The sequence below is a fragment of the Ursus americanus genome, chromosome 18 (genome assembly GCF_024610735.1).
Source record: "Ursus americanus isolate L20-20 chromosome 18, mUrsAme1.1.p, whole genome shotgun sequence".
Taxonomy (NCBI): domain Eukaryota; kingdom Metazoa; phylum Chordata; class Mammalia; order Carnivora; family Ursidae; genus Ursus; species Ursus americanus.
Window position 1 is genome coordinate 46,487,794 of NC_142144.1, and position 12,208 is coordinate 46,500,001.

General features: G+C 40.0%; 1 protein-coding gene and 1 pseudogene across 2 annotated transcripts in view; both read right to left on the reverse strand.

Annotated features, from left to right (window-relative positions):
* FOCAD (focadhesin) overlaps window positions 1-12,208 on the reverse strand; it is a 302,415-nt gene that overhangs the window by 203,568 nt on the left and 86,639 nt on the right. For both annotated transcript variants that reach the window (XM_045780633.2, XM_045780634.2), the window contains 2 exons: window positions 4,942-5,029; window positions 1,911-2,113 (listed from right to left, as the gene is read on the reverse strand). In XM_045780633.2, the coding sequence (XP_045636589.2) occupies window positions 1,911-2,113; window positions 4,942-5,029 (291 nt within the window). The remainder of the gene's footprint in view (window positions 1-1,910; window positions 2,114-4,941; window positions 5,030-12,208) is intronic.
* On the reverse strand, window positions 3,252-3,350 carry LOC123781379 (U6 spliceosomal RNA; annotated as a pseudogene).

Consider the following 12,208-nt stretch of genomic DNA (forward strand, 5'->3'; position numbering starts at 1 on the left):
CTGGGAGCCCAAAGAACAGAAGAACTCGTAGACATCAGTACATCCTGCCCTGGCCCCGTGCCCATCCGGACCCCAATCATTGCTCTCTAGGAGCAAAGCACACGGGAAAGTAAAAGGCTATTAGAAAATATGGGCTATATTCTGTCCTCTCAGGGCGGAGGCAAGATCTTCCTTCTCTGAATGCAAGTCAGTTAACTACTTCAAGTTTGAAGGTTTTAGACAAACAATTAGGAATTCGGAAGCTGTAGAATGTGGTCAATTTACCTATAGGCTAGTTTCTGCCGCGCCCTCCAACCACGAATGGCAGGGCCTGCATTTTTGCTGCTAGGACATCTAACAACACACGATTAGACGCATCCCTGCTTTTGCAGATGAAACAACGGGCTCTCGCCTGCATTTGCAGGATGACTCTCTCCATGGAGACATAAGGTGCTTCACCAGTTTTACTTCTTTAATCCTCATTCAATCCCCATCAGATTCATAGCTGGGAAAGTAATACTATATTTTACTGAAGGCAAAACTCAAATACCAAAAGAGAAAATGTCCAATCAATGCAGGCCCAGAACCCAGCCACAAACCAGACGTTGACAATACTTCTACATTCTCCTGACAGAAACAGTGAGACTGACAACTCAGACTGAGGTCTGCCTAGCAGGGGGGAGTAGGGATGCAGGGGGGGAGTAGGGATGCAGGGGGGGAGTAGGGATGCAGGGTGACAGACCTGTCATCTTCCTACTGAAGGCAGCCATGGAGGGGACCACACAGGAGACATCAAGAGCCATTATGCCAAGGAAAATGGCCCAAGGTGCCACATATTAAAAAATGAAGTCTTGGGGCGCCTGGGAGGCTCAGTTGGTTGAGCGTCTGCCTTCGGCTCAGGTCATGATCCCAGGACTGTGGGATCGAGCCCTGCATTGGGCTCCCTGCTCAGCGGGGAGCCTGCTTCTCCCTCTCCCTCTGCCTGCCGCTCCCCCTGCTTGCGCACTCACTCCCTCTCAAATAAATAAAATCTTAAAATAAAATCTAAAAAAAAAAAAAAGAAGAAGAAGAAGAAGAAGTCTTAGGTCTTACAGGTCCCAGAACTTTCAGGCATTTGAGATTTCCCACCTTGGATTGTCCCAGATGTAACAACATGTTGCATAAATGCATAAATTAAACAGTATGATAAGAAAAAAGGATTCCATGCTCAAATGTGTTGGAGAATCACTAGGTTAAACAGAACTAGTTCCTTTTCTGCAGGATTGCTCAGGACCTTTAACTGCTAATGTAGTCAGAAAACTCAAAGAGGGGGACACCCGGGTGGCTCAGTCAGCTGAGCGTCTGCCTTCAGCTCGGGTCATGATCCTGGGGTCTTGGGATCGAGCCCCACATCGGGAGCCAGCTTTTCCTTCTCCCTCTGCCTGCCGCTCTCCCTGCTTGCACTCATGCCCTCTCTCTCTGGCAAATAAATGAAATCTCTAAAAAAATTTTTTTTAAGAAAACTCAAAGAGGAAAAAAATTACACAGCATTCCCAAAATGTATTTTGCGCTCTCCTCTCACAGTCCAGAAGAATGTACTAATAGCTACACCACCGCCTGACAGAATGCTGAAGTTCAAGGACAGGGGCTTAAACCCAACCAGAGATTTCATCAGGAGGTGAGATTCTCTGCACAAACAGCAGTGCCACATTATCACTTCGCCTTTCTTTAAGAGAAACAAGGGCGCCTGGGTGGCTCAGTTGGTTAAGCATCTGCCTTCAGCTCAGGTCGTAATCCCAGGGTCCTGGGATCAAGTCCTGCATCGGGCTCCCTGCTCCACAGGGAGTCTGCTTCTCCTTCTGCCCTTCCTCCCACACGTTCTCTCAGTCTCTCTGTCAAATAAATAAGTAAAAGTTTTTAAAAAATAAGAGAAACAAGGCTGAACTCATTACCTTTTGGTGGTCATCTCTGTAGGACTCCTGCTGTACCATTTCCAAAAGGTTCAAAGCCAACTGCTGCCTCGAGGGACCTTCTTCCTCCACGGATATACAGTCTTCCAAGGCGGTAGAAGATAGTATCTGCAGAAGCGGCATCACTAGCACCAGGGATGACCTTGGGATTTTCTGACCCTCGGCAACAGAGAGGAGCTTCAAAGCTATTCATCAAAACAATTCACATTTTAAAAATTACTACCACAATCACGAAAGGCTATTTTGTTTAAGAGTGATACGCAAAAAGTTTTCTTACCCTTTACAACTGGGTCAGACACATTAAGACAATGAATCTTATCATTTTAGAAAGGAACATAAAAATTAACTATTGTCTAAAATAAGCTGTTAATGTCTGTACCTGATAACTTCAGAATACTCAGAGAAAATACATACTGTAAAGTATAAACCAGCTCTTTAAGTAAATATGACTTTCTTTAAAATACAATTCAACTGGGGTGCCTGAGTAGCTCAGTCGGTTGAGTGCCCAACCCTTGGTTTCGACTCAGGTCATGACTTCAGGGTCCTGAGATCAAGGCCCACATCGGGCTCCGTGCTCAGTGCAGAGTCCACTTGGGATTCTCTCTCCCTCTCCCTCTGCCCTTCCCCTTCTACACCTCCCCCACACACATGCTCTATTTCTCTCAAATAATTTAAAAATAAATAAAATACAATTCAACTTTTGTCCTTATATTGTCAGGTCCTTCCACTACCCTCAACAGAGCCAAGAGACTGGAGTTCCTGATCAGTGGATTTTAAGACCAATGTGCATGCTTCCCTTATCGACCCAGGTGAGAATTACTTTGAGATGAATTAGTAAAGGAGGTGAAGCAGGGATGTCCTTCACTGTAATTGCTAAAAAGCAAATCAGGAAAATTCTGAAAGTCCATAACCAGCAAAAATCAAACCCATATTCATAAACGATTTTTTTTTAAACATGGACACTCAACTCACGCATCGGAAATACATAGGCAAATGTGCGATAACTTAGCCACATGTATAATCTCCCTTACACCCTTAACAGAATGAGTTAAAGCAGAAATACGTTTTTCCCAATTATTAGATGAACCCTAATTTACCAAAAGATGTTATTCATGGGCTTCCACGCTAGATTATCGATCATCGATTTCCCCACAACACCAAAAAAAAAGTCTACAAGCCTTAAGTCATGTCAGTGAGTTGCCAATATTTTCTTTTCATCACTTGGAAGTCAAACCTGAACATGGTGTGAAGCACAAACACCTGTTACTCTAACACTGCTAACTGACCTTTTCTGCCTAAATATTGGTTTTTCAATTAAGTTTTAAAAATATGGAATGCTTCACGAGTGTGCATGTATCTTTGCACAGGGGGCATGCAAATCTTTTCTGTATCATTCCAATCGAAATATGAGTCTTAATCCATAATTGTCCCTGAGAGAAATAAAACAGGAAAGGTATACATTTCTATCTTCTATATTATAAATCTTCCAGACATTTTAATAAATTGCTATTTACAATCAAGTCTAGTATTAATAATTAAGAAGCACATTGTATTAATGCTGTGCATTTGTCAAATTTGAAATCATTAATATCTTCTTGGTTATCCTATTTGAATGCTCTTTCCCAATATACGAAATAGCTGATCTTCCCTACTTTTCAACATAACATACTTGATGGAAATGGTCTACGACTAGATTGTAGTGATGATTGCACAACTCAGTCGATTCATTTAAAAAAAAAAGCCACTTTATTGTACACTTAAAAATGGTAAACTTTATGGTAAAATAAACTATACCTTAATAAAGCTGTTTAAAAAAGAAAATACAACTATGGCTGTCAGTGGATGGAACTGGAGGGTATTACACTAAGCGAAATAAGTCAATCAGAGAACAATTATCATATGATCTCACTCGTGTGGAATTTAAGAAACAAAACAGAGGACCATAGGGGAAGGGAGGAAAAAATAAAATAAGATGAAATCAGAGAGGGAGACAAACCATAAGAGACTCTTAATCATAGGAAACAAACTGAGGGTTGCTGGAGGGGAGGGGAGTGGGGGATGGGGTAATGGGGGTGATGGGCACTAAGGAGGGCATGTGATGTAATGAGCCCTGGGTGTTCTATAAGACTGAGGAGTCACTGACCTCTATCTCTGAAACCAGTAATACATTATATGTTAATTAACTGAATTTAAATTAACAAATGGAGGAACGAGGGGGAAAAAAAACAAAACAAAAAACCTATGGCTCTCAGAAGTACCGGCCCTGGCAAATTATACCTCTGGGAAGATGCCGTGTTCTGCTAGCAGAACAACATCAACAAAAAAGGCAAAAGCATCTCAGCAAGAGCCGCAGGAGGAGGGCACAAATGAGCACGAGGCCAACAGACAAAAAGAGAGTGGGAAGCCAAGGGCCCCTCTGCGTGCTAAGGCCATTCTCCAGACAGATTGTAAGTGGAAAAGCAATTTACCCTCAAAATCATGGCGAATTAAAATGCTCACAATGAGCTACACAATCAGTGTTTACCCCTCTAAGCACTTTAAAATGAGAGTGGGGCTGTATCAACAGCTCATGGCACCACACAACACAATCTAGACAGATCCTCCGTTACCACGTAGATGTCACAACGAGTAGACACGCAACATTCACATAAAAGCTGCAGATTAAAGCTGTGACTTGGTTGCCAATCGGCCAGACCTATCAACTTGATTTTTTACCATATTCTGAAATAGCACATTGTTACCCGCCCCCCCCCCCGCCTCTTTAGTCCCATTCCGCACTCTTAGGACAACGGAGACACTAGGTAAATTATGGTAGGTGGAGCCTTTGCACAAAACACCTTGTTGGAGAAGAAAAACAAAGGTCTATTTCAGAATGATTAATTAGGAAAATTCTAGAATGAAAACTCAAAAGTATACAGGACTTTATAGCATAGCATAATACATAGCTCAAGGGACTCCTCCCAACACTTATGTTATATTTACACGCCACTCTTGTGAGAGTGTTTTTCTTTACCTAGACTTAGGATTGGCTTCTGCTGACTTGCCGGAGTCTGTAGCAGCAATAAAGCTATTCCAACGGTGACCAGTTCGACAGGAAAATCCTAAGAGAAAAACAAGAGAGTTGAAGAAGTTCCCAGAGCCATTGCTTTTTACCAACATGCATCCATGAAGAGTATATCCAACATGAAAAATCATCAACCTGTCGTACAAAGTTATTTACAGCAAGCCTGCTCCACTGCAGGAAGGATGGTGACTCCAGAGCAATCACAGGGAAATTCAAAACGTTATATCTGGTCCAAGAGCAGAAGCTATGCACCAAATTAATCTAAAGAGAAAATGCCTGGGCACCTGGGAGGCTCAGTCGATTAAGTGTCTGTCTTTGGCTCAGCTCATGATCCTGGGGATCCAGTCCCTCTACCCCTCTCCCCAACTTGTTCTCTCCCTCTCTCTCTCAAATAAATAAAATCTCTTTAAAAAAATAATTAAAAATAAAGAGAAAATGCCTTACCACAACAGACAAGTCTTTCAAAACACTGAAAAATTACCTGAAATTCTCAAAGAATCCTTCATTTCTGAAAAGTAGGTCAACTGTCTAATTACCTAATACGGGCATGATTCATCTATGTAACTTACATAAAGAACTACACTTAACAAATTTTAATAAATCATATTATTTTGGGCTGCCTGGGTCCCAGGCTCAGTCAATTAAGCATCCCACTCTTGGTTTAGGCTCAGATTATGATCTCCAGGCGGGGATATCGAGCCCAACATTGGGCTCCACCCTCAGTGGGAAGTCTTCTTTCTCTCCCCCTCTGACCCTCCCCCCTGCTTGCTCAAGCATACCCTCTCTCTCTCTCTGAAATAAATTAAACTTTAAAAAAATAAAAATAAAAAAAAACAAATGTTATTTTAATAAAAGAAAGAGTAATACCCAGGGAGGCAAAGATTATTTTTTAATTACAGTAATCGATTAACAGTATTTAAATGTAGCAAAGCAATAACCATAGAAACTGAAAATCATTATTTTTCACCAAGTGTATCAATGAAATGAAAAAGAAAAATGGACGTGAACATCAAGCTCTAATAAGTAAACTGCAAGAGATATAAAATGTTATTTGAGCCTTCTAAATAAAGAAAACATTAACATATTCTGGAACTAAAGAAGAAAGGCCCAGCACACTTCACTAAAATTATTTCATTCTGAAATTTTTACAGACACAACTACAGAGCAGAAGTATCTATGAATCGAAGATGAGCAAGAAAAAAAAAGAAAGAAGGAAAGAAATGTGAGGTAGAGCCATGTGTTAAGAAAACACTTGGAGAAAACAAACTAGTCTGACAAACTCAGAAGTTACAATCTTGGAGGTGCTATTAACTATGGCACAAATAAATACAAAATAAATAATATATCCACATCTCAGTTTTACCATTTAAAAAGTGAAAGTAAACTGCAAACTCTTCCCAAGTGCTCATTTACGGACTTTTACAAACCAGCAAAAGAAGAAAAATTAAATTGTTTTAATGGAATATTTTCTAATTTGTGCCTTTGGGCCCATACCCACTCACTGCTTTGAAATACAGTTGAGAACAACAAAGCAACGGCTATTTGAGGACAATCAATGCATTTTTGAAACCAATACACTTACTGTATATACCATCACATCATTCTTTGCCATGATCTTTCCCTCAATTTCATTTCATATTCTGCATATCCATTTAAAAAAAGAGAGAAGAAAAAAGCAGCAAGGTCATTTAAATTTTGAATTTCCTGGCTACCAAGAAGATCAGAGACAAATGAAAGTATGACTTTATACTAAGGCTACCTGGAAAGCCTTTTTCACACAAGCTATCACTGCAAGGGCCACAAAGTAGCATTCTGGAGTTCTGACAAGGACTAGAAATATGCTAAGTGGATGTAACTTTTTTCTTTTAAGAGACAGAGAATGTGTGAGGTTGGGGCAGAGGGAGAGAGAGACCCTCAAGCAGGCTCCTTGCCCAGCACAGAGCCTGACGCAAGGCTCAATCTCATGACCTTGAGATCACAACTGAGTCAAAATCAAGAGTCGGCTGCTTAATTGACCGAGCCACCCAAGGGCCCCTAAGTGGATGGAACTTAAAGGTGGGAAGGCCCGAGTAAAAATGGCATTCTCCAAGAAAAGGGAGCCTGGCCTGTTCAGAATAGAAGGTGAAAGGAAATGAGCTGGAGAGCAAGGCACGAAAACAAAGGAAAAGGAATAGTAGGGGATTACACTAGATAAGCTTAAATTGCTTACAGTTCTGAGAAGTTATTGTGTGATTGATTTTTAATGGAAATCAAATAACAGTAGCACTTCATGAAGTCCTTCCATAAAAGACTGTGTTAAACATCTCATATGCCACTTGAAATCCTATACATGTGGCTACTGTAACTCGTGCTTTCTGCCCCAGACCAGTGAAAGATCCAGAGGACAGGACAGTTAAAGCCCCCACAGGCTGACGCCTGGCAAACGGACAAGCCCATGGATAAATGCTTCCCTCCTTCACCTGGATCCATCTGGAGGATTCTGAGACATATTTCATAATACTCCTCGAGCAACTGGTTGTGAGTAGTACTGGGCAACATGGGAATACTTGGATCGCCTCTCCCACCTCCAGCATTTCGCACTTCTCGTCCCTTTCCCACTTGCTTCCTGCCATCACCCTTGCAAATAAACTCCTGCTGCATAAACCTTGGCTTTTGTGGAAACCCAGGCTCTGCTCTTGATGTTAGGGAAACTGAGGGACTACTTTTGGAGGAACCCAGCCTATCAGAACCTATCTGGAGCAAGGAAGTAAAATACAAAAGAGGAGGAAATGCCTTTACACTGGGCCATAGATATCACAGGACTTTTAATAGCAGCAGATCTTGGAGTCCACACTTCCCGTCCTCAATTCAAATGAGAGATATCACTGGGCACCACCAACGAAGGAGGCACTAAGTACACAGACACACACAGTGAAGAAAGGTTAGTGGAACTGCATCAGCTGATGGTGAGGTCTTCGAGAACACGGGTTCCTGGCCTTCCTAAAGATGGGCTGGTTAGCTCTTGCTTCACTTTGACAGCTATCCAGTCTCCTCACAATCAGTATCATTTCTCCTAATTTTGCTGATAAGAGTAATGGAAAGGACTTTAGGTGATGACCATTCAAAAAGGGCTAAAAATAACTCAACCAAGACTAAATCCACTGCAATTAACATAGCATAAGGAATGCATCCATTTTCAGAATGCCACGAAACATCTCCAATAGAAGAATGTAAAAACAACAAAGGGGAAAAGAAAAGTTAATGTAATATTTGAACTGCATAGCCAGCTGATAAACTCAGTGATACAGGAAAGATACAGTCTTAGCCTAGGTAATAAGAATGTCTTTTTTTTTTTTTTTTTAGGTTTTGTTTTTTTTTTTTTTTTAATTTGAGAAAGAGAAATGGAGCAGCGGGGGATGGGGGGGCAGACTCCTTGCTGAGCAGGGAGCCTCACTTGGGGCTCAATCTGGGATTCTGTGATCATGATCTGAGCCGAAGGCAGATGCTTAGCCAACTGAGCCACCCAGGTGCCCCGGTAATAAAAACGCCTATTCTACTTTATTTTGTTTCAAATTACAGTGTATGTAGCACTAAAGGATACAGGTTTGCAACTTAGTTTTTCTAGGCTTTTTTTTTCTTTCTTTTTTTTTAGTTAAACCTCAGAAAACACTGGGCCAGAGGTGGGGGTAGAAAATTACAAAACACAAGTATATTAACACTTTTATTCATATTTACTTCCTTCTAAATTGTTAAATATTGAGTAAAAGGAAGACACTATAAATATGACTTTCACAGGCATCACTATTGTTCTAAATTAAAATATTGTGTAATTCCACAGGCCAATACCCCTAATGAACACATGTGCAAAATTCAACAAAGTGTTATCAAACCAAATTCAATCATTTATTGAAAGGATCGTGTATCGTAATCAAGTGGGATTTATTCTAGGGATGCAAAGATGGTTCAACAGTTGCAAATGAACATGATATACCACTTTCACAGAACAAAGACTAAAAACCACATGATCACCTCAATAGATGCAGAAAAAGCATTTGACAAAACTCAACAATCATTTATGATAAGAACTCTCAACAAGGTGGGTAGAGAGGGGACATACTTCAACATACTAAAGGATATATATATATATATATATATATGAGAAACCCACACCTAAACTTACACTCAATGGTAAAAGCTAAGCTTTTCCTCTAAGATCAGGAAAAAAGACAAGTGTGTCCACTCTCACTACTTTTATTCAACATAGTATAGGAAATCAGAGCCACAGCAATTAGGCAAGAAAAACAGATAAAAGACATTCAAATTAGAAAGAAAGAAAACTGTCACTACTTGCTGATAACGTATACTATATATGGAAACCCCTAACGTCTTCACCGAAAAACTATTGGAATAAGTGAATTCAGTAAAGTTGCAGGATATAAAAATCAATATACAGAAATCTGTTATGTCTCTATACACTAACACTGAACTATCAGAAAGATAAAATTTAAAAAAAGCAATCCCATATACCATTGTATCAAAAAAAAAAAAAAAAAACCACAGGAATAAATTTAACCAAGGAGGGAGAAGACCTATACTGTGAAAACAATAAGGCTCTGATGAAAGAAACTAAAGAAGACACAAATAAATGGAAAGATATTCTATGCTGTTAAAATGTCCATAACACCCAGAACAATCTATGGATTCAGTGCAATCCCTATCAAAATGTCAATGGAATTTTTCACAGAACTAGAAGAAATAAGCCTAAAATTTGTAGGGAACCACAAAAGACCTCCAATAGCCAAGGTAATCATGAGAGAAGAAGAAGAAAGCCGGAGCGCAGGGGGGGGGGGGGCGGGTATCACACTTCCAGATTCCAAATTAAACTGCAAAGCTGTAGTGACCAAAACAGTATGATACTGGCACACAAAAAAACACATGATCAACAGAACAGAATAGAGGGCTCAGAAATAAACCCACACTTATATGGACAATAAATCTTCAACAAAAAAGACAAGACTATACAATGGGGAAAGGATAGTCTCTTGATAAATGATGCTGGGAAAATTGGAGAGCTACATGCAAAAGAATGAAACTGGACCACTGTGTGACACCATACACAAAAATAAAATCAAAATGGATTAAAGCCTTATTATAAGACCTGAAACCATAAAATTCTTAGGAGAAAACACAGACAGTGAGTAATTTGATGTTGGTCTTAGCAGTATTTTTTGAATGTCTCCTCAGACAAGGACAACAAAAGCAAAAACAAATGAGACCACATCAAAATTAAAAGCTTTTGCAAGCAAAGGAAGCCATTAAAATGAAAAAACAACCTATAGAATGGGAGAAGATATTTGCTAATGACATATCTGATGAGGGGTTAACATGCAACATGTAAAAAGAACTATATTTTTACATGTTTCCTATATCTTATCTCTAAAATATTATTTATCACATATAGCATATATTATATATCTAATAGGTAAAATTGTATATAATAATTATACATCTGAAAAGGTGTTTAAGCTATAATTATCATTATATGTAACATGTTATATACTAGAGCTAACAGGTGTTAAATAATAGAGATAACAGATACATATTACTACATAACATACATTACTATTATACATAAGAAGTAATATATATAACACCAATATATCATTATATAATATATAATGTAGTATTACCTATAAAGTCCCGCAGATGTGAAACCATGCTAATCACAAGATAGTCAAATTGAAAAATGACTTACCTGAGGGTTCCTCGGCTCCTACTTCCCTCTAAAATTCACATTCAGTTTCTGTTTCCTACCTACCATTTATTCCTTCATTCTTTTTTTTAATAATATTTTTTATTATATTATGTTAGTCACCATACAGTACATCCCTAGCTTTTGATGTAAAGTTCCATGATTCATTACTTGCGTATAACACCCAGTGCACCATGCAATACGTGCCCTCCTTAATACCCATCACCAGCCTATTCCATTTCCCCCCCTTTGAAGCCCTCAGTTTGTTTCCTAGAGTCCAGAGTCTCTCATGGTTCATTCCCCCTTCTGTTTACCCCCCTTTTCTTCTTCCCTTTATTCTAATTTGCTTCCTACCTCTATCACTCCACTGAAATAATTTCCTCTAATGTAAACAATAAACTTCTACTTATTGCACCCTAAGAGTTCTTTTCATACCTTAATTTATTTTTTAGATTTTATTTATTTATTTGACAGAGAGAAGGGGGAGAGAGCACAAGCAGGGGGAGCTGTAGGCAGAGAGAGGAGAAACAGACTCCCTGCTGAGCAGGGAGCCCAACACGGGCTCAATCCCAGGACCCTGGGATCATGACCTGAGCCGAAGGCAGCCACTTAACCATCTGAGCCATCCAGGCGCTCCTCTATACCTTACTTTAAACACTCTCTCCATGATGCTATTCACTATTGCCCTTTCTGAGATATTCCTTCCCTTGATTTTCATGCCCTCGGTCTCTTCTGCTTATCATACAATCCTTCTGGCCAGACTATCTCCTCATTTTCAGTACACTCTAGCCCCTGGAGTTCCACGAAAACGCATGTAATGTAATCTCATTGGTAAAACTCCCACCCTGAAGTAAAGGTCTACAAATCGATACCTTTAGCCTAAGCTTCTATCCTGAATTTTTTTAAAAAATATTTTATTTATTTATTCGACAGAGATAGAGACAGCCAGCGAGAGAGGAAACACAAGCGGGGGGAGTGGGAGAGGAAGAAGAAGGCTCACAGTGGAAGAGCCTGATGTGGGGCTCGATCCCAGAACGCCAGGATCATGCCCTGGGCCGAAGGCAGATGCCTAACGGCTGCGCTACCCAGGCGCCCCTCTATCCTGAATTTTAAAACCCCATATCCTACTGGCACAAAAACAGACACATAGACCAATGGAACAGAATAGAGAGCCCAGAAATGGACCCTCGGCTCTTTGGGCAACTAATATTTGATAAAGCAGGAAAAAACATCCGGTGGGAAAAAGACAGTCTCTTCAATAAATGGTGCTGGGAAAATTGGACAGCTACATGCAAGAGAATGAAACTTGACCACTATCTCACACCATACACAAAAATAAACTCCAAATGGATGAAAGACCTCGATGTGAGACAGGAATCCATCAAAATCCTAGAGGAGAACATAGGCAACAACCTCTACGACATCAGCCAAAGCAACCTTTTTCATGACACATCCCCAAAGGCAAGAGAAACAAAAGATAAAATG